The sequence below is a fragment of the Miniopterus schreibersii genome, assembly GCF_964146895.1.
Source record: "Miniopterus schreibersii genome assembly, chromosome: 2".
NCBI classification, from domain to species: domain Eukaryota; kingdom Metazoa; phylum Chordata; class Mammalia; order Chiroptera; family Miniopteridae; genus Miniopterus; species Miniopterus schreibersii.
The window spans coordinates 159694252-159716933 of record NC_138102.1 but is presented as its reverse complement, the minus strand read 5'-3'; the positions used below and the strand labels follow the sequence as shown (position 1 = coordinate 159716933).

The 22682-nt window shown below is 39.7% G+C and overlaps 1 protein-coding gene and 1 long non-coding RNA gene across 3 annotated transcripts in view; one reads left to right on the top strand and one right to left on the bottom strand.

Moving 5' to 3' along the window:
• Positions 1–4163: 4163 nt before the first annotated feature.
• Positions 4164–16408, bottom strand: LOC308552227. Its single transcript, XR_013998117.1, has 3 exons — positions 15995–16408; positions 6880–7180; positions 4164–4300 (listed from the first exon to the last, which is right to left on the bottom strand). It is a non-coding gene; the product is annotated as an uncharacterized lncRNA (long non-coding RNA).
• Positions 16409–16872: 464 nt separating this feature from the next.
• The window catches only part of PDE3A (phosphodiesterase 3A), a 262353-nt gene continuing 256543 nt past the window's right edge, over positions 16873–22682 (top strand). The window contains exon 1 of one of the 2 annotated variants that reach the window (XM_081127317.1): positions 16873–18179. In XM_081127317.1, coding sequence (XP_080983443.1) covers positions 17235–18179 — 945 coding nt within the window. In that variant the 5' untranslated portion in view covers positions 16873–17234. The remainder of the gene's footprint in view (positions 18180–22682) is intronic. The other variant, XM_081127318.1, reaches the window with a different exon arrangement.

Genomic DNA, 22682 nt, shown 5'->3' with positions numbered 1-22682 from the left:
ATCTCCACCTGAAACAATGCATTCTATATAGTCTAGTGTTCTAAAACTTAAACTAGATCATTGACATGGATTAGTGTGAGAAATATTTCTATATCACTGCATATTTGCTTTAAAAATATGTTTTAGCTAGTTGCCTCAGTATGCCACTTTGACCAATGTTATGTGATCTTGAAATAAAAAACCTTGTCTTATTTTAGGATCTGCTTTGCCAAAAATATTTATGGCTTTCCCAGCTTTGCCAGGATAGGAAAGCTGCAGGGGTTTGGTTTATAGCAAGCCGACTTGTGTAGGTCAAGAAGGCCCATGGAAAAATCTGAACTGTGCCTCTTTCCCAAACCAAATTCAGGCCATGGTCCAAGAAGAAAGAAATAAACACTCAGGTGAAGAATTGTTCATTTCTTCTGGAATATTTAAAAGATCTTTTCTAAGAAGGCTTGATTCGGGATCAGAGAAATATGATTAAAAATAAAGTTTCAGTGAGAATCAGTGAGTTCAAAATTTGAGACTGGAAAATTGGATAGTGTTTTATTTCCAGCCTACTTGAAAATTTCAGATCATTTGGGGAGAATGGGGTGAGTAATTTCTCTTTAGTAATCTGTAGTTCTTTATTTGCTTTAGCACAGATGTATACTCATTGAACCTAGCATTGTTGTTATTTTGATGAATGTTTCTTAATATAATTTGGATATTTTTGTAGATTTTGTAAGAAAAACATTTGTCTATTTTAAACCATGTTATTTTTTAAATAAAAAGATTACTACTATAACTAAATATTTTATGCTAAGTTTTCTTATGGTTCCTTATTTGAAATGTTTATAATTTATGCATTTAGGTGTTTGCTTGAGGTTTGTGCCTAGTTACGGTAATATTTTGCACAATGTCTTTCCTTAGAAAAAGGTACTAACTGGGGGAAGGACATAAAGATATGTTTCCCCCAAATTCATATGTTGAAATCCTAATCCTCACTGTGATAGTATTAGGAGGTGGAACCATCACGAACGGGACCACAGAGAGACTTCAGAGTTCTCTCTACCCCTTTGCCATGTGAGGACACAGAAGTCCGCCATCTGCAGCCAAGAAGAGGTCTCTCACCAGATACCAAATGAGCTAGTGCCTTGATCTTGGACTTCCAGCCTCCAGGACCATCTATGGTGCTTTTGTTATAGCAGCCTAAGACAATACCCAAAAATGTATGGCCAGGGAAGAGTAATATGACCCAAATGTAGAAACTTAAAGTCAAGATCCAAGATAGCAGGTAAAGTATTATTTTGATTGGAACACTGTAGTGGGGAAGGAGCCAAGACACACTGGTTGGGGAGTGAGATCAGTAGATATGAAAGAGACCAATGGGTCAAACAAAGGTTTAGAAACACAGAGTGATCCATAAGCACACAGCCTGTCTATGAGAGTGATCTTCTTAGGTGCAAGAAGAGCTCAATCTTTAAAGTAAAAGCTTTTCCAGACCTACATATGCAGTATTTCACTCTCCTTTCCATTATTAAGAGTTTGGGAGTTTCCTTAGAGTTTACTTTGGGTATTAGACTACTCTGTCTACTGAATTCAACTTTGATCCACACTGAATCAACCCTTCATTCCTTTATTTTAACCTTCCTCCCTTTATCTACTGAATACTTCTCTCTGTGTTGCATTTAACTGCAACCTTCACCCCCACTCCCTTGCTTTACCTTGCTTCATGGCTGACGCTGGTAAATCTTACTAAATGATTGTCTATCCTCAGTTAAAACACCCTTGGCGAAGGAACATCACTAACTCTCAAAGCTGATCTTTTCATTTTAAAGTGGCTTTAATTGTTAGCCAGTTCTTCCTTCTGTTGCCAGGTCACAAAAGCATGTACTCTACAATATGGTTATGCAAGACAAATGTAGCCTCTTTATCGTATCAAAGACTGCATTGTTCACGGTCATGCCTGCCTATGTCACACAGACACACCAGATAGTGTGAACATTGTAGACTTTCCAATGGACAATATTTCTGTCTCTTTCAAGGCAAAGCAGAAGATTTATTTTTCCATTTCAACTCCCTCTGATGGCTGATTTCAATAATACATTTTGATAACTGCATTTCTTTAGGGAATTGCTCAGTCTTTCAGATTTTACTCTTGCCTCTTTGTTCCCATAAGATGTGTATAAGGCCAGCTTACTATATTTTCTTGTCATTAGGGAGGAAGGTTCTGCAGATCCACACGATGTCCTCCAGACAGCTGGTGTCTGAGACCGTTGGGAAGTGCCACCCAATCTGCCTTTTGGACTTGAGAATTCTAAGGGATGAGGGACCCCATATAGTATTTTGGGCAAATATGAAAGCACATCAGATCTATGAGGCCCTCTAAACACCAGACACAGGTCAAGGGAAACCAGGAACCTGGCCTCAGTTTGATAGATATACCCCACATCCACAAGTGCCTTTGAGATATCTCTCCTTAGCAGTGTTGGGCATGGCTCCCAGCTGAAGCTTGTCACTCTCCTTGAGCCTAAAACCCCTCATTGTTACATGAGGAGAAAGCTAACCCTATTGCTAACGTCACAGCCATTCTTAGTCACTCCACTTAAAGCTCAGCAACAAATTTAAGAAGAGAAACAGAAGCCAGCACCCCTGCACTTGCTCTATTTTGTCATCTTTCTTCCCATAATCCATGGTAATGAGATGCTTTTTTTCTCTACTTAATATATGTCCCCTACACCAGGTTAGCAAGCCTAATGGCCAGTGGTATGCTAATAAAATGATTAACAACTGGCATTTGGGGGTAAGAAAACTGATTTGCAGTGTTTGCAGATTTCCATGGGGTAACTACTTCAACCGCAGCTAATTTTAAGCTACCAACAAGATGTCTCTATATGAGTTGAGGAGAGATGCATATAATCAGCCCTTGGAAGCCAGCACCAGCCCACTCCAGCACACAGCTAGTCTAGCCTGTGAACTAGTGATTGTATAGAAAGCAATCAATTTGCTATAGTATTGTCTGTGATATGAATCCTCTAAGCTTCCTTAATTGATATACTAGAGAGATATTAAAATTCAATTTCCCCCTTTTAATTAACTTTTAACTGCAACTATTGTGCTCAAACAGGGAGGACTATATTTTGTGCATTTTATCTACCATTTCAGGAAACTTTTTCATGGTATTTGAGCATCCAATAAATTATACCTGTGTGAGTCTGCATGTATCTTTCTTGAGATTCATGTCAATTGATATTATAGGTAAAATTTTATTATCTTCTTAAATACAAAATACCTGATAATTTACATATTGAAATACATTTTAAGTTGTCATAAATTTTTCTTCTTTATATTTTTGACAAATAAAATTATATTTAAAGTGTACAGCTTGACGGTATGCTATATGTATATGTTGTGAAAGGATTCCCCCATTGAGTTAATTAACACATTCATCCCCTCACATATTTTACGTCCCCCATCCCTTTTATTTGGTGAGAATATGTAAATTCTCTTAGCAAGTTTCATTTACATTATACAGTGTTGTCAAGTACGGTCACTGTTAGACATTAGATCCTCAGACCCTATTCATCTTATAGCTGAAGGTTTTTACCCTTTGGCCAACCTTTTCATATTTCCCCTCCCACACCTAGAAACTACTATTCTACATTCTGTTCCTATGGATTCCACTTTTTTTCCTCTTTTTCTTTTTTTAAATTTTTTTAGATTTCACATATAAGTATTTCACAGTATTTGTCTTTGTCTGGCTTACTTAGCATAATGCCCTTCAGGTTCATCCATGCTGTCACCAATGACAGGAATAACTTCTCTTTAAAGGTGGAATAATATTCTATTGTGTATATTGCTCCATTTTCTCTATCCATTCCTCTATCAATAGACATTTAGGTTGATTCTGGACTTTGGTTATTGTGGATAATGCTTGTCTTTTCTATAACAGCCATCACAACAGGTGTGAGCTGTCTCCTCTATATTAAAACTGGGAGATTATATAAAGTTTTGAAATTATCTAGGTGGGTAGGTTACCTTATCTATGAATTTTATTTTAGTAAAGTAAAGGTGATTGTTTCAGCTTAGGAACCCTAAAGAAGCACCCCTCCCCCCCCCAAAAAAAAGAAGCGAACCCAGAGACAAGAATCTGAATGTAAGAAATTTATTTGAGAAATAATCCTCAGGATTCACTGGTGGAGGAGTGTGGAAGTGAGACAACGATGGAAAGGAAAGAAAGCAGGTGCATTAAATAGCAGGTTCCCATCAATGGGCAGCTGGAGCACAATCTCATTGGCAGCTTCAGAGACCTGGTGCAGAGCACTCTCAAGTAGCTCACCTGAGGTGTAAGGAAGACAGTGTTAATTTATTGTTCCCATTTGTTATTGATTGACGGCTACTCCTAGGGACATTAGCTCTCAAGTACTTCTGGCCTGTCTCAAGTGTTGGCCAAGCATGGACCTGTAGCTAAAGTAAGACCCCATGCAGGTAGGCACAAGTGTTTATAAAAAGAGGCTGCAAGGCATTTTCAGGGAAGGTAAGCGCTGATGAGTGGGACACACATCTGCTATAGTTCACCTCTTGCACTGCCCAGATCCACTCGTGCCCTGCTTGAAGTTAATCTGTTCCCTTACCTATTTCCTTCCCCCTCTGTCCTCTCCCTTCTCTGTCTCTGCACACACATTCACATAATTTTTAAAACAAAGCTGCTGCTTCTACCACCCATTCTATAGCCTCCTGCCCCTCAGCCAGCACTTCTGCTGGCCTCGTTTCCTGCTTTATAGATCACAGACCTAGATCCACGAGGGCCCTGAGACCTAAATTGCCTTGATCTTGTCAGATTATCCTTTGGGATAGAAAGCACCAAGAGGATCCTCAGCGAATTCCTTGAGTTCGTCATACTCCTTGCTCCTATTAAGCAGTAGCAAAGCTATATCCTCAGGATAATCAATGTAGCAACTCCTTTCTTTCTTTAGTGGTCTACTGTCATGAGATGCCCAATATGACTAGGCAGCAGGCAAAGTTTTAGGTGTCCTGAAATCCTGACTGGGTCCCCAGGTGGAGGCTCTGCCCTAAACACCCTTCCCTTCCCATCTCTCTGAAGCTTTATGAGCTCACTCTAACATCCTAACAGGCTAGCTTCTGCTGGCTTGCCACAGTGTGTATGAGACTAGCACTCTCTGCAGCCAGAAAAAGTACCCAGGCATAGATTAGCAATAAGAAGCTGGTGATGTGTACAACAGAGGGGTAGGGGACTGGAATCAACAATGTCTGTTAGACTGATAGTACAAAGTATTTGTTATAAATGAGGGCTGTGATATTATGATTTATAATATGAAAGATACAATTCTTGTTCATCCTATTTCTGGTACAAAGTTCTTAACACTCTTGGATTTCCTGTGTTGAGAGCAATAAAGGAGTCTTTTGTTATGTTAATAAGGTGGCTTTTGGAAAGCACACCTAAGAATGGAGGCTGGTTGCTAGGAGAACCAATCATGTGATTAGAGAATTAAAACTTTCAGTCTCACCTCCTTGACCTCCAGAGAGGGGAGAGGGTCTTGAGGTTAAATCAGTAACTAATGACCAGTGATTTAATCAAGTATGCCTAATTAATGAAATCTCCATAAAAACCCAAAAGGAGAGGGTAAGGGAGCTTCCAGGTTGGGAAACACAGGGAGAGTTGGGGAGAGTGGTGCACACCTAGAGAGTCCCGAAGCTCTGGCCTTTTCCGCATACCTCGCCCCTGTGCATTTCTTCCATTTGGTTATTCTTGACTTATATCCTTTTGTGATAGATTGGTAAACAAGTAAGCAAAATGTTTCTCTGAGTTCTGTGAGCCTCTCTAACAAATTAATTGATTCTGAGAAGGAAGTCATTTGAAACCTTTGTGTATAGCTGGTTGGTCTGAAGCACTGGTGATAATCTGGACTTTCAACTGGTTTCTATAGTGGGGTGTGGGAGATGCCTTGTAGGAAGAAGCCCTTAACCTGTAGGATCTGATGCTATCTCCAAGTAGACAGTGTCAGGATTGAATTGGATTGCAGGATACCCAGCTGGTGTTCGAGAATTGCTTGCTTGATAGTGTGGGGAAAAACCCACATGCTGGAGGGGCATTAGATATGAGGCAGAGAGTGCTGTGCTATACTATGAACTATGCATTAATGATACATATTTTGTCTTGATATCTGAGCTCTACTGCTTTTATCATTCAAAGTATTCTTTATTTTATTTTATCCTTTATTTTATGTTATCATTTGGACACCAACAATTTTTACATAAGGAAGGCCTGAGGACAGAGGGAAGGAAATAAAGCAAAGCCAATACAACCCACGTCCTCCCAGTTTTCAGGATCTCTTCAGTGAGGACAGAGAAAGGCAGTTGTAAATGTGAGCAGGACTTGAAGTGCTCAGTTACTGAGCACAACGTGTGAGTTTTCTGCAATCAAGTGGTAAACAGAGAGTAGTCTGTTCAGATCCCACTTAGTTCTACTGCTTGGGTGCAAGAGGGAACTTATTTTAGCTGACAGCCCAAATATATTGGTTAAATTATTACCATTTTAATTTAGAGGCAGCTGAGAAAATATATGCCAATTACTCCCAGTGACCACTGGATTTAAGATGTCTTTTCATTCATTAATTATTAAGGATTGGGCTTTTGTAAGAGGAGGTGATGTTGACCTCTCTCTCTCATTCTTTCTAACACCTCCTTCATGGAGGTGTTGTAAGGATTTCTGCCTGTGTGATAATGAAGTTTAGTAGCCTGCTTTGAATTTCTCAGTGGAAAAGGTGTTATAAAATCTTAAAGTAAAAAATATACTTCTGCTAATAAGGATGTTGATCTTGAAATGCAATAGGAAAACCAGAGATTGGACATTTAAAATCTGTAATGAAATGCTGTAAAGCTATGATCTCCTCAGACCTTGCGAGTTCAGCAGGGGTGGGCCCAGGGAAGACTTGGATGGAAGATGCTGCAGGATGTGGTGGCGGTGATTCAGTAGGTGGCCCTCTTCCATCCCAAGGTGGTCCGGAGCCAACTCTCAGCCCTGGGTTATGGAGCACTGTGGTGCAGGAGAACCATCTATTGGATGAGATGTGTGACTGAGGTTCTGACCACTTCTGCTCATTAAAAATTCCAGGGCTTTTTTATAAGGTTAAGGATATATCCTTGTGTTCTACAGTCTGCTTCCAGTTGGGTAGCAATATTAGCTTCTTAGTAATTTCTAGTAAAAGAATACACATGGAAATTTCAGGGAGATGGTTAACATTTCTATGGGAGAAAATTCTGATAGTTTGCTTTAAAATTTTATCCTAAACTTTTATTTTATGAAGTAGCAAGACAAAACACCTGTTTGAGTAACTTTTTTTATTGGGATATACATGTATTTGTGGGTGAGGAATACGTCTCTTTTCTTAATAAGCTTATATAATTAGGGTTAATTTAAGGAACTGCTCCAGTATTTATACATGGTGATGAAAATACTTGTATTTTAAGGGTTTTATCTGGGTTTTTCTTCAGTCCCTTGAATAACTGATATTTGGGATTGTAAATGGAATAAGATATATAGTGAATGATAATAATTTTTTAATTTAGAATAATCTGAAAGATCTCCCTAACTCTGTTTAGCTATGTGTCGCCTATAACTTCCAGAACACTTAGTTATGAGTCACCCATAACTTTATGTGTAATGTATTGATTATAATCACAAAAATTAGAGCAATAATTTCAAATGTATTCTTAGTAGTAAGTGAACTAGGCCTTTAGAAAGAAAAAAAAAGATAAAAAATAAAATCAATATAAAGATTAGGTCAAAGAGAGGAAAGTGATTATCAGAGGGAATGTCCACATTCCTTTGGCTCTATTTAGAGTCACTCCTTTTCTGGGGTGGAAGGAGAACCACACTGCATCACTTACTATTCTTACTGAGCTCAAAATGCCCCTTTTCTGGATTTTGGTTAAAGGAAATCATTGAGCCTAAGCTGTGTATGTAATTTGCCATTTCTGTGGAAAGTTACCATAGCTCTGTGGTGCCAATAGGACGAAAAAATGCCTCACAGTTTCAAGCAGAGAACAACTCAGATTAACTGACATGGCACTTTTTTCTTGGTACCTGAATGTGAGATATTGATTATATTGAGAATCCCAGACAGTGTTTGCTTTTCTGAACTCCATATTAGCTTTTCGTATTTGAGTTTAAGTCTTTAAGAATAAATGAGGGTTATCTAGACACAGATTAGTTATTTTCTACAGTTTCTACCTGTAGGTAATTATTTTTTAATGCTGTATTTAAAACTTTTTTTTAATACTCTTACAACATAGTTATTGTGTTCAAGCCAACCAGATATGCCATAGTCATAAATGAGATTGCCCTTTGGGGGCTAATGCTTTGGGGGAGGCAAGAATTTAAGAGACAAATAGTCCTAGATCTGTAAGATTCAATGCAACTGCAAATAAAAAGAACATTGTAAGTGGAAGGAGTGTAGAAAAACTAGTCAAGTGCCAGCATTCTTTAACTACATTTACTTGAAGATGAAAAATACATAATTGCTGGATTATGGTATCAACAGATCTGGAATACAGACTAAACTATAGAGTATCTTAAGTGAGGCACCTGAAATACCTGTGCCTCTGTTTCTATATTTATCCAATCAGAATGCTATTATCTGCTTCACCCATTTCATATATTTCATAGTGAAAGATGTTAATAAATCATCTTTGAAAGCAAACCATAAAATATACTTAAATATTTATAAGAAATTTTTAGGACAAAGTACTTTGCAATAGCCAAAAGATTAAAGTATTTTATGTTCTACATGTTTTTAGTTATACATTTATTTTATTTACATGATATTTAGCAATTATTTCAAAACAAATCAACCAAACATTGAAATAATTCCAAAGTGTGAACAGTATAGAGACAGCCATTATGTTTTTCAGTGGAGTACCTAAGCACAGAAAGAGATAATGGCGATTCCTCCTTTTACTAGTATCAGAGATCATGTAAAATAGACTTTTTTCTTTTTATATTGTAGATTCCTATGCAGTTGTAAGAAATAATTCAGAGAGACTTATGTACCCTATTCCCCCAATGGTAATGTCTTGAAAAACTATGGTACAATATCACACGCAGGATACTGGCCTCAATACACTCAAGAGACAGAGCAGGTTCAACACTGCAAGGGGCCCCCCAGCTGCGCTTTTGTAGACACACTCCCTTCCTTCCCACTCAGCCCCCTCCCTGACCTCTGCCAGCCACTAATCTGTAATTAGTTTTTCACTTCAAAAATTTTATGTAAGTGGTATCACACAATATGTGGCCTTTTGGGATTGACTTTTTTCCACTGAGCATAATTCCCTGGAAATGTATCCCAGTTAGTGTGTGTATCAATATTTTTTCCTTTTTCAAATTGCTGATTAGTATTCTACCAAATATACTTTATAAACTCTAGACATACCTTACTGGCAATGCTGTTTTACCTAGAAGACCCTCGTTTTTGACTAATGTGCACTATGAAAGAATCATAACAAGTAATGAGAGGGCTGTCTCTTGCTGCAATCTATTTTTTAGAATTCTGGTAGTTTAAATGAATTACTATTAGAGGAAGTCATCTATAGGATGTGACTTCTGATTGATCCGGGAGCTGGGCCCAAGCAATCAGAGGCTCCTCACTCCTGTCCTTGGAACATGCTTTCTTGTTGTCTTTCCTACACCAGAAGTTGCCCCAAAGACACAGCCTTAGAGAGCAATGTATCGTTGAGATCATCTGGATGGTATATGTGACTGAACCCCGTCAAGGCCTCTGTATAAACTTTTACGATTCTGGCTGATAGGTATAGAGATCTACTCACCTTGTGGGTGCTCAAGAAAAGCCTTGTATGCAAGTTCCCTTGCTTATTAAACCTGCCACCTGCAATCTGGAGTGGGCTGCCCTCTTCCATTGTTTCTCTTTACCTTCTGTGTACAGGTGTCATTTTGTGAACCAACAACTATGAGCAACAATAGCATTGATATAACTGGAGAACACAGTTAATAGAATTTTAGGATCCCATTAGTATAAATATGTATCCATGATCATGGGAAGTAATATAATAGTTTTGCTCTCTTCTGCATCAGCAAAATCAGTGTTCCAGAATGATGCTGACAAGCAGGCATGAATAGTCTACAACGATATTGAAGGACCAAAATTCATGTTGGCCAAAAATTGTTCTATAAACTAGGAATTCCTCTCTTGAAGTAAATAAGACTTCATAAAAGATTTCAAATATTTTAAATGCTTCTATTTATAGAAAGTAACAAAGTTTTCTTTTACATTTCTCCAAAAGCAGAACTGGGAAATATATTTGAGAAGAGGTAGATTTTTTTCAGTGCTTTCTCTTTTTTTATTCATTTTTATTATAATTTAATTGACATATAATGTGGAAGCTTTTTAAGATTAAGAACTCTCTCTTATCTGTCTCTTAAAGGTATTGGGGAGCCAAAACAATCCAATTAGGAAAAAAAATAATTTTTCAACAAATTGTGTTGGGACGGCTAGACATCCACATACAAAAGAAAGAAATTGAACCCCAACATCACACCATATACAAAAATTACTTCAAAATGTATCAAAGAGCAAAATGTAAGAGATAAGAATATAAAATGCTTAGAAGAAAACACAAGAGTAAATCTTCAGGTCCTTGGATTTTACAATGGTTCCTTAGATACAATGCTGAAAGCACAAGCAACAAAAGAAAAGAAAAAAATATATATATATAAATTGGCCTTCATTAAAATGTAAAATGTTTATGCTTTAAAAGATTTTAGCAAGAAAGTGTCAACCCACAGAATGGGAGAAAATATTGCAAATCATTTCTGATAAAGGACTTGTATCCAGAATATATAAAGAATTCTTATAATGACATCCATTCAATGGGATATTATTCAACCATAAAAAGAAATGAATACCAATACTTGCTACAAAACAGATGAACATTGAAAACATACTTAGTGAAAGAAGTCAGACACAAAAGGCCACATACTGTACGGTTTCCTTTACATGAAATGTTCAAACAGGTAAATCCATAGAGATGGAAAGTAGATTAGTAGTTGCCTAGGGATGGAGGAAATGAGGAATGAGTGACTACTAATGGAAACAGAATTTCCATAAAAACGTTCTGGAATTAGATAGTAGCAATGATTGCACAACTTTGTTAATACATCGAAAACCACTGAATTTTACACTTAATTTAAAGGGGTAAATTTTATGCTATGTGAATTATATCTAAATTAAAAAATTTTTAGTGTAGTGTGTTTTCCAAAATTTTTAAGCAGTAAGAATTTTGATCAGGTCAAAAACAGAAGGTGACTCCTAAATTCTTTTCTTTTAACATTTTAATTTTTAGAGAGAGGAAGAGAGAGAGACAGAGACAGAGACAGAGAGAGAGAGAGGGAGAGAAACATCCATGTGAGAGCTCTGCCTCCTGCATGCCCCCACCAGGAATCGAGCTGCAACCCCGGGCATGTGCCCTGACCAGGAACCCAACCAGCAACCCTTTGGTACTGAGGAGGATGCTCAACCAACTGAGCCACACCAGCTGGGGCCTAAACGCTTTTAGATTCAAATTATTCTGGGGATGACATCTTGTATCAATTAATAACCAGCCCTGGAACCAAAAATCAGGAGAGTTGGGTTCTGTTCTCTTTGCTGTTTTATTAGCTTAAGTAAATTCATCCCTCTGGGTCTTGGCTTCCTTTTGTGTAAAATGTGTTTCATTGACATCACATATATTGTGAAGATTAAATAAGATAATGAATATAAATTTATTTTAAAACTACAAAGCTTGCTATAGATGTTGTATTAGAATATTTCCAAAATTGTGTAATTTATTCTTTTTGTAAGTTTTGAATCCACTTTATAATTTTATTCTATTTTTAAATGTGCTTTATCCTTAGGTTAGTTTTAAAGGAAAAGAGCAGTGGGTGATGGATTGTTCAGGATAGGTTTTCAATTACTAAATTATCTATATTATTTCTTTTTATCTCCCCTTCCATCAATTCTCTAATTCTAGACATTTGGTTGAGAATAATTTCCTCCAAGATGATAAAGAAGCTCAAAACACTTTATTAACCTTTAGATACACTGGTAGGTTTCATATAAAAAGGATTAATTTTATAGATCAAAGATGTTCCTGGGTTACATAGAAATTTTATCCTGGCATCCTGCTAGCACATCACAAAATGTAATAGTTTTGGTGCTATTATAACTTCTGATGGTAAAATAAAAACTAACTTTAAAATTCAGTGGTGTTGGAATAGTTGCATTTTCCTTTCTATCAAGTAACCCTCAAATGTTTCTCTATAAATGTGCTCTAATTGAAAACACAAATCATCCTTAAGTTCTAATATTTTAGAATGGCCTGCACATTAGTAGCAGCTGTAGAACTGAGATATTTGCTTATGAAGTCAGCAAGAGCTGAGTCTTAGACAATTTATCAGTAATTTATTTGGCAGGCACTGTATTTTCTTTCTTCTACTTCTCCCCTAAAAGTATATTTTTAAAAAGCTATCGCATATTCCTTTTACATTTTAGGATTCATTTTTTTTCATGAAGTAGAACTTAAGGTGTTTTATTAATAAAGTGGCCCATTTATGTGCAGACTATAGTAAATATTGGTTGAAAATCATTCATGAAGATAATTTACTGAAAATTCTTGCCAACTCTTCCACTATTACATGCTGTCTGCCCACCTTTTCCCACAACAAAATTTTTTATTTCTTTGATTTTTTTAATACAATGCTTGTCTGGCTCTATCCAGCATCCAGTGGAAGAGAATTCTTGTTTTGTTTCTTTAAAGTGGATAGTCTTAAAAAATATAAGGCACAAGAGTAAATCTTTATTACTCTCAGGCTTTGGTCAACATATTGTTTACATTTTGAGATTAGGATTACTTTTAAAGTAATTGTTACTGAACAGAAATCAGTTCACATTCAGTCCAACCCCCATCCTTCTACCACCATTCACTTCTACAGATAAATTAAAAATTACTATTCATAATGATGGATCAGACACATTACAAGACTGAATCACCACAGAAAGATTTTATTAAACTTGCAGTGCTGGTGCTGCTAAGTAGAGAAATCAAATAATTATTTTAATAAAACTCTTTAAAATAGTAATATAAGCAATTTTAAAGCTCTTATCACTCATACTATTTGTCGTATTTTGCTATTTGTATACAGCAGATACACAATAAATGTATAAATGTGAATAAACAGACATACAATGAATGCATTCATGTTCTTTTGTTTGACTCAGGTACTCTGTGCCCTGCTTCCATGCTGGTGATTTCTTGCCTCCTTAATAAGTAGCCTTGTCCTCTGCAATTGGAGGCTGTATCATAGATTGTGATGTGAGGTATGAGTCTTTAGTCAGTCATTTACATTCAGGCATCTCCTAATTCTGGATTTCTCAGCCGACTTGCTACTCAGATGCATGTTTAAACCGCCTTTTCCCTGTTCCTATCAGAAAACCGCTCTGGATTTTGGACATTTCATCTGAGAATCAATGCAAAGTTTCAAAACTTTATATTTCTCTTATAAATGAGTAATTTATATAGCCATTATTTAAGAAGCAACATTATGTAAAAAGTGCTGTTTGCATGATTTTGCCTATTGGTCCACTCTGGGCAACAGAGTCTTCAATACAAGATTTTGAAGGATCTGGCCACTTGACCAATTACATATAAAGCTATATGGAGATTGTCTTTGACTTAGGACTTAATAAGAGCTTCTACTGACACTATTCTGGCCATTGCAGGTACTTGTTCACATGGCACTTAGACCCCAGTGAAGGGAGATATGTCGTACACAAGAAAACAAATGCGTGAACAAGCCATGTTATGTAGTGACAAATGCTACAGATATAATGAAACAGGATAGTGTGATAGTCACAAAATATGTATGTGCCCATGGAATCCCAAGACTTTTTTTTATCAGATTATCAGGGGAAAGCCTTTATAAGAAGGTAATGTCTGGAGCAGGAGCCAGATATTTAAAGATCTGTAGATAGGAAGGGGGTTAATTTCTAGATTCTCTTTACAAAGTACTAAGGAAAATACATTCCCTAGATTTGACAAGGTGGGGAGCTTCATTAAGTTAAATTTGATTTTTTCTTTCCATTTCCACATTCTATTTTTCTTTGCGTACCACAGTTTTCTTATCCCTTGGTGGTGTTGTCACTTTCTTAAATTAGACTCGTCAGTATCTGTAGAAAATGGGCAGTTATTATTTCTGTGTGCTTGCTCAATGTCCACTTTATGTCTTAGATCTTATGTCATTCAATATGCTTCAAATGATGTTAGTCACTTCTTTGTTAGTATAGCGCTGCAGCTTTACTAAGTATTTTGTTGTTTTCGTTTATCTGCTTCCAGGTTCTAGATGGTAATGGGGAAGAGGGTGGAGGGGTGGAACCTACCTTTTCTTTTTGGTGTGACAAATCACTTTCTGGTTGCAATATATGTTGAGAATTAGGAGAAACTCAGGTGCCAGGACATTGCCTCTGTAATACTATTGACATCTCAAGAATGTCATTATTTAATATACAGACCTAGTATTTTTGCTTTGCTGCCATTAACAAGTGTCATTTTTATTTTCTTTTTGTTACAGTTTTTTAATCTCTTGCAAGTTCAGTTTTTTGGGTGATTTTTTATTTTTTCTAAAGAACTGAGATCATTGTGGAGTTGGGGACAAAAAAATTGAAATATTAAAATTCCCCTATGTCTTTCTTTCTGACTTGATATATGCCCAGATTTTTTTCAGTTTTTTATTTTAATAGGCTCTTTTTGATGCCAATGGATATGAGCATGATTTTCCAACCTTTTTTTTTTTACTCTTAAGTGTCCCAGGTAGGTTCTGGCATACGAATCATATGTCTAAAAAGGAACTCAAAAAAGTATGTGTGCATGATAGGGGGCTCATTTGTCTTTGGCAAAGGCATTGCTGCTCCTGTTACCTTAATTATTAAGCAGATGGTGCTCACTGCCATGGACTAGCTGCCCAACTTGTTCTCCATGTGGTAGCACAGTTCTGGGCATCTGATGGGAAAAGCTGTATCATCACAGCTCCTCATATCCGTTTATGTCATAATATTAATACCTGCCTCTAACTAGAGCAGATTGTTTCCCATGAAGCTAAGTTTAAAGCTTAAGCCATCTTCTCCCCTACTCCCATGAATTAATTTTATCTCAAGAATCTCCTTTGGCTTTTCTTTATAGTGCCTCATTTCTACATACAAAATATAGTGGCATTTTGAACCAATTATCCAAATACTCCAGGCTATAAGTACTCTTTAACCTAGAATGCTGAGACAATTAAGACAAAATTGGATTATTGATACTCTTATTACTGAGGGCAAATGACATCTAAGCTACCTTAAAAATGAACAAGAGTAGACTCTCATATTCTTGTCCTAACTATAAATAGAAACTAGCCCCAGCAGTGATGGATTTTTAAGTCTATTGAAATGATATTGAATTATGTTCCAGAATGTGAAAAAAAGGTTAGATTTAAATTTTTCCTTAAATTTCTCAATACTGCATTACTACAGTACACGAACAGTGTACCCTCTAAACATTAATAACTAGGGTCCTGATTTTTTTCTCATAAGCCTTCTTCATGGTAGACGTGACATTCCACAACCTTAGTCTTCTGAGACCTTTCCTAGTGTTAACCTACTTGTCCTCACCATCTCCCCTTGAGATTTCTTTATATTACTCTATGACTATTTGGGCTTCCTAACTTTGTAAACCTGGAGTCACTTAATCTCAGTGTAATTTACCATCCACCATCAACCACTGTTGACTGATACTCTCAAACAATGGGTTTATTTTTTAAGTAACAAATTTCAAAACACGGACGCCCCTCCCCCTTCCTCTTTACTAACACTAATACAGTCTAGGTAACTTGCTGAGATTTTCCAGCAGGGAAGGCTTAGGTTCTCTGTTTAAAAAAAAAAAAAAAAAAAGCCTTGGAGCTGTTGTCCCCGACTTGAGGACCTACCCGCATCTTCAAATCACTCAGACCGTAGAGGTGGCTGTCATTCGCAATGACAGTAGGTTGGTTCCCATCACCTGCCCAGCAGCCACGCGCAGCCCTTCTTTCCCAGCGTCCGAGAGAGCTCGGCCTGAGGCCCAGCCGCGGAGCCCCCGCACGCCAAGGCTGGGGCGCGCCGGGCGGTGGGCCCCCGCGGCCACCCGTTCTCGGGGTGCCGAGGCGCGGGCCGCGCTCCGGGGAGAGCGGAGAGGGAGCCGCGAGCTGCGCCTCCGGCGGGGAAGGGGGCGGGAGCCGGGCCGCGAGAGCCTTCCTCGGGAGTTGCCTTAAAGAAAGAAAGAGGAATTGCCGAGCACTCCAGCCGCCTGCTTTTGCATACAGTTTAACCAGTGATCTCCACCCGCTCCCCTCTGCAAAACTGCGAATGACCACCAACCTCGCACAGAAAAGAAAGGGGGGGGGGAAATCTCCTTCTCGCTCTCACCTTCCCTTCCTCCCACCTCCCTTCCTCTCCAGCTCGCTCTCCCTCCCCCCCTCCCTCCCCCCCCCGGCGGCGACCGCTCGTCTCCCGAGCTGGGTTTCTCTCCGACGGGACTTAGCGACTTCTTGGTTGTTTCTCAGCCCCCTTCCCATTTTTTCCACCCTTTGCCATGACCTGGACGGACAGACGCAGGGGAGGGTTTGCTTCCTGGCCCCGGGAACGGCGGTTGGCGTCCCGGGGCCGTGCCGGGGAGGACCGGCCGAGGAGAGAGAAAGAGTGATCGAGAAAGAGCGGCAGGAAGGGAGGGAAGGGCACCTCCGCCGCGGCCGGGCGCGCAGCAGCGCCGCGCCGGGAGGCTCCGAGCCTGCGCTGCGCCCGCCGCGCGCCCCGCGCCCGCGCCCCCGCGCGCCCGGCGCTGCGGGCAACCTCGAAAACCCCCGAGTGCGAGGAGGCCCCGAGGGTATCGGCGGGGTGGGGGTGGGGCAGAGAATTCGTAACAGCGTTGCAAAGAGAGAAAAGGGGGAAGCGTGTTTCCGCCCGTGCTGGCTTCCAAGTTGAAGGCGCCTCCCTGGAGCATCTAACGTGCTCCAGGAGTTATTCGAAAGCTGAAACTTTCGGTGGCTCGCGGGCCTGGGGAGAGGAGGGATTCCGAGGGTGGGACTGGGAAGAGAGCGGGAGAGAGAGAGAGAGAGAAAGAGTGCGTGTGTGTGTCTGTGTGTGAGTCCGGGGGGGCTCCGGGGGGCCTCGGGGAGTCGGTGAGGACACGCCATGGCCGTGCCCGGCGAGGCCGCGCGGCTCAGTGGCACGCCCGGCCACGGCGGGGGGAGGCAGGCCCCCGCGGCGGGCCCCGCATCGCCGCCGGACTCCCAGTGCCCCGGCTGCCGGGGAGCCCTGGTGCCGCAGCCGCTCCCGCGCGCCCGGAAACTTTCCTCCGCGCTGTGCGCGGGGTCCCTGTCCTTCCTGCTGGCGCTGCTGCTGAGGCTGGTCCGCGGGGAGACTGGCTGTGACCTGGGGCAGAGTGAGGAGGCGGCAGCGGCGGCGGAGGAGGAGGAAGCGGCCCCGGGAGCAGAAGGGGGCGTCTTCCCGGGGCGGCGGGGAGGTGCTCCCGGGGGCGGCGCGCCGCTCAGCCCCTGGCTGCAGCCCTGGGCGCTGCTCCTCAGTCTCCTGAGCGCCTGCTTCTGGATGGGCTTGTGCCTCCTGCGCGCCGGGGTGCGCCTGCCTCTGGCCGTCGCGCTGCTGGCCGCCTGCTGCGGAGGGGAGGCGCTCGCGCAGGTCGGGCTGGGCGTCGGGGAGGACCACTTGCTGTCGCTCCCCGCCGCGGGGGTGGTGCTCAGCTGCCTGGCCGCGGCGACATGGCTGGTGCTGAGGCTGAGGCTGAGGCTGGGCGTCCTCATGATCGCCGTGACTAGCGCGCTCAGGACCGTGTCCCTCATTTCCTTGGAGAGGTTCAGGGCCGCCTGGAGACCTTACCTGGCGTACTTGGCCGGAGTGCTGGGGATCCTCCTGGCCAGGTACGTGGAGCGAATCTTGCCGCAGTCGGCGGGGGCTGCCGCGAGGGAGCCTTTTGGGTCCCAGCTGATCGCTGGGACCAAAGAAGAGATCCCGGTGTTAAAGAGGAGGCGGCGGTCCAGCTCCGTGGTGTCCGCCGAGATGTCGGGCTGCAGCAGCAAGTCCCATCGCAGGACCTCCCTGCCGTGCATACCGAGGGAACAGGTAAGCCCGGGGTCCCCGCGCCCGCCTCGCCTCTCCCGAGAACTTAGACGGTAGGGAGGGCGCCAAGTGCGGGGGATCCGAGCGCTGGGAACCAAACACCGCCTGGGAAAGTGGTGTAACTTCAGGCAGCAGAGCGGGAGCGAGCGTTCCTCTCCTGCTCAGACAGTGTCTTACAACCTGAACAGGATCACGGAGAAGTAACAGAACTAGTTGGCTTCTGCTGGGTCCTCCACAGCTGGGCCAGCTTTTTAGTTCAGCTGCACCTGGTGTATGGCTTCCCTACGCTTTTAAGGACCCTCATACTTTCCTGCTTGAGCAGGAATTTTGGAATTAAGTTTAGCATTGCAGCCGTGGGTGATTTCTTAAACACGTGTATTCTTAACACGTGTATTCTTCCCTTTTATTTCCTCTCATGAAATTTTTAATGCTAAAGTGACAGGTAAGCATGTATGGAAGTCGGCAGAAAGCTTCTAAAGTAAATCAAGGAGTGTTTGAAGGTGAGGTGTTGGTGCACACGCTTTCTGGTTTTGCAGTAAGTTTTACTTGAAGAGACTGCATCTGGTGGTGGCCCAGTTTGTTTTTAAATGTAATTTGGGGACATATGTTATTACACGTTAATGTGCTTTGTATCCTAATTGTAAACTTCAACTTGTGGAACAATAAATATGTCTGAACTTTAGAATTTATCCAAACGGTGAACTGTGCTGTTAGTGTCAACTAAAAAAACAAACACATTTCTCTCCAGTACCTACATACTTAATTGGATACTTAGAAATTCAAATAGGTTTATACAGGTTATATAGGAGACACTAATTCAGGAGGACATTTCTAAGATTGCTGGTGATACAAATCTTTCAGAAAGGAGGAGGGGGAGGGACCTAGAATTATAAGTGAAGTTGTCCTAGATAAATTTCAGTGAGTTTGGGAGATGAATCTCCTTATTACCATTAAGGTTTTTGAAACCATGGTATGTAGTTGCTACAATGGGCATAAAAACACACACACAAATCCAATTTTAAATTCAAATTGTATGTGAAAAGAAGTACTTATGTGTTTACTTCTCTACTCCAAGCAGATTTGACACTTGGGGCGCCGGTGGTGGAAGCTGGTTATGAACAGCAAGTGGAAATTTACACTTTTCCCATTTACATTTGTGCCTACTTACGGTACTGTTAGGACAGCTTTAGGGAGGGAGAGGATATCCTAAGAGACAGTAAGCTCTGTCTTTCTAGGTTATTCTGTGGATAATCATTTAGGTATTTCTTAGAAATAGCAGTCACCATATGGTGTGGGTGGCTAGTTTGTTTCTGAACTGGAGCTGATTACACAGAATGTGATTGTTTGACATTATTTAGCGGAATGGATGCCAGCATCATAGCCTCTGTGTTTATTTTAAAACAAATGTACTTATTTAGCTTTTTGTTTAGATAAAGCAAATATTTTGTGGGCTTAAGCATAAGAGTGAAGTCTTAAAAGTGAAGCTTTGAGAGTCAAGTTGAAAACAGGGCACTGACTGATACTTAGTTTTGGTAGAAATTTTGAAATCACCGGAATAAAGTAAGCTACATTTAAGATAACTTAATTTAAACCAATTAAGGGGAAAACACACTTTCCCCTGTTACAGGAGAGAATGCTCTTTAAATGAAACCACTACTAGTTTAAATATGTTTAGAACACTCTTTTCTTTAACTTGTAGGGAAATATGATATGATTGTTGCAAAATTGAACCATAATTTCTAAGGCAAATCTGTGATTTAATCATAAATAACTTGACTACAAATTGATACCATTTAGTCTCTAAAATTAAATTTCTAAGTTCCACATTAACTTTTAGAACTTAAGGAGTTAAGAGTGGATTTAAGATAAGAAGGTGTTTAGATGAATTAACAAGCGGTGTTAATTAGCCCACAGCTTTTTATTGTTTTTCTCTGGTTTGAGTTGATAAATGGAAAATTTAAATAATCTGCAAAGTTATAAGAAAATAACTGAGCATTGCATTTTTAAATGTTTTGCTGATTAAGGCTGTTGAAGATGCACATTCGTAATCTAGTTTGGTCATTTTCTTTGGTTACTATGCTTTTAAATGTTGTGTTTATGAAGAATATTCTAAAGTGAGAGACTTTATTTCTTATGGTTGATGGAAAACAAGGTTACAGTTAGCAGAAATTTAGATCCTTGACATTTTAATGAGGGCATGGGTGAATGTGTCCGTGTTCCTGAACACTAGTTTATATATGTGACCCATTAAAGTTGTTGCTGAGTGTGATTGTTGGGGTGGGTGGCAACTGACCTGGAACAAACAGTATCTTAGAGAGAGGGCAATATCTCATACATTAGCATAACTGTGAAAAGTTCAGGAGCAATATATTCAGTGGCTTATCTGTTTTATCACAAGGAAACAAACTTCTGGTTAAGGGTGCAAAGTGTACTACTGACATCTGCATACTTTTTCAGGAATCAAAATAATTATCAAACCCATGTATAACACCCCCCTGAATGCTACCTGATGAGGAGTTCTTTTCTGAAAGAATGTGTACTCTCAACTCAAGACAATACTCAGGCAACAAGTGAATTTTAAATACAGGTATAAAGACAAAGCACAGAGGCCTCTTGAGAATTTATTTGGACTTTGCTCGTTGTGAGGTTTAAAGGTGAGAGAATTCCAGCCTTTTCTTTGCCATGTGAATGATAGCGGCCACTTGCTTATGAACTCTCTCTCTTCAATGACTGAATTCTAAAAGGTCAAGGAGAATGGATGATAAAATTCTCATAAGACAGACAGACAGATATATTTCCTTCCCTCCCTCCCGTCCTTCCTTTTTTCTCCCTGAACCAGAATTGTCTATAGATTGAATATTGCGCATGGAATTAACTTTTACAGCACTGATGATAAAGATGACTTCAAGCAAAGAAAGGAGACATAGGTCTAGTGTCAGTCACTGAATTAACCCAACATTGGGATTGTCTGAATGCAAGTAAAGGTATCTTTACCCTCAGTAAAGAACAAAGTTTGTAATATTTGCATGCCTTTTAGTTCAGTCCTATCATCCCAGAATCCTCAAGACTGAGGAGGATTTTGTGGATCAGTGTGTCCAACAGTACTTTTTTGTTTGGCAGCATTAAGATGGCAGATGTTTCCCTTAAGGTGCATGCATCTTTTCTAAGTGGATGTTCACATCCAAGAGCCGGCATGGCTCTTTCAAGTTATCACTGTACCCTCCAAACACTGGAATATAGAGGTACCTACAATGTCTTGTATAATTAGATATTATATGATTAACAAATATGACATTTTTCAACATAAAATTTTAATTATGCAATTTTTACCATTTGAAAATTGTATTTAAAAGGGTATCTCTCTAGTCTCTTTATACGTCAAAGAACACAATTGGCCACTCAGTCCTCTAATTACTGTGACCACCTTACATATTCATATTTGAAAGATTCTAAACCAGTGCCATTTTATTCTGTCACATGTTAAGAAGAATATAATATTTTTGCCTGTGGTTTCACATAAAACAAACACAAAGCATATGCCTCTCTTCATTAATGCATTTGTACCATTAAATTACAAATTTCTTTGTAAATAACAGATACAATATCAGTCAGAAGTTTGCAGCTATATACTATATATTATATAATTAAAAAAATCAAAATTATTTCCCCCGAGTATTTCCCCAAAGCTCTCAATTATACATATTTGGAAAAAAGGATTGTTGTAGGAATGTAATGGCGTCTGGTGGTTGGTTGTGAAAGGTCGAATCAAGTTTTTCATTACTGACATAAGAAAGATATTTTCAAGCAAGAAAATAAAAACAATAAAACAAAAATAGGAGAAAATAGGTATGGTTTTTGATGGTAGGCATATGGTAGGCCTTGTTACGTCTTCAGTAAAAAGTATAACTTCCTTGTATAGTTATGAAGTAGAGGTATTTCTTCTGAAAATATAGAATATATTGTCTTTTAAATTCTGAAATACATTTTAGTGTAATATAACACATATCCCAAATTGAATAAATTTCAGAAACAATCATGGGTCTTTAATTAAATTGTAGCTCTATCACATTTCGGTAGTATAGCTCAGTTGATACAAAGAACAATATTGATTATTTATGACCTGCTGACAGAATTAAAATTAATTAATGTCAACTTCTGAAAATATTAAAAAGGAAAAACAAGATTTTCTTATCCCTTGGGAAAGGTGAGGGAAAAGAATTTTTGTGCGTGTGTGGGGACAAAATTGTGATTTTGCTTTGTGAATACAGATATTTAAAGCATACTGAAAAACTGTTTTAACTGACAGAAATAGTTAGTGAATCTATATAAATTTACAGAGGTTGGAAGCAGTCAAACAGTAATTTTACTCTTTCTGTATTGAGTCTAAAGTGTAAAAAGTTAAAACTGTAGAACTGAAAGAAATGCTGTGTATGCTGGGCTGTCATGTTAATTAAATAAACAACCGGAACAGTGACTCTGTGTATGAAATACATTTTGAAAAGCCTG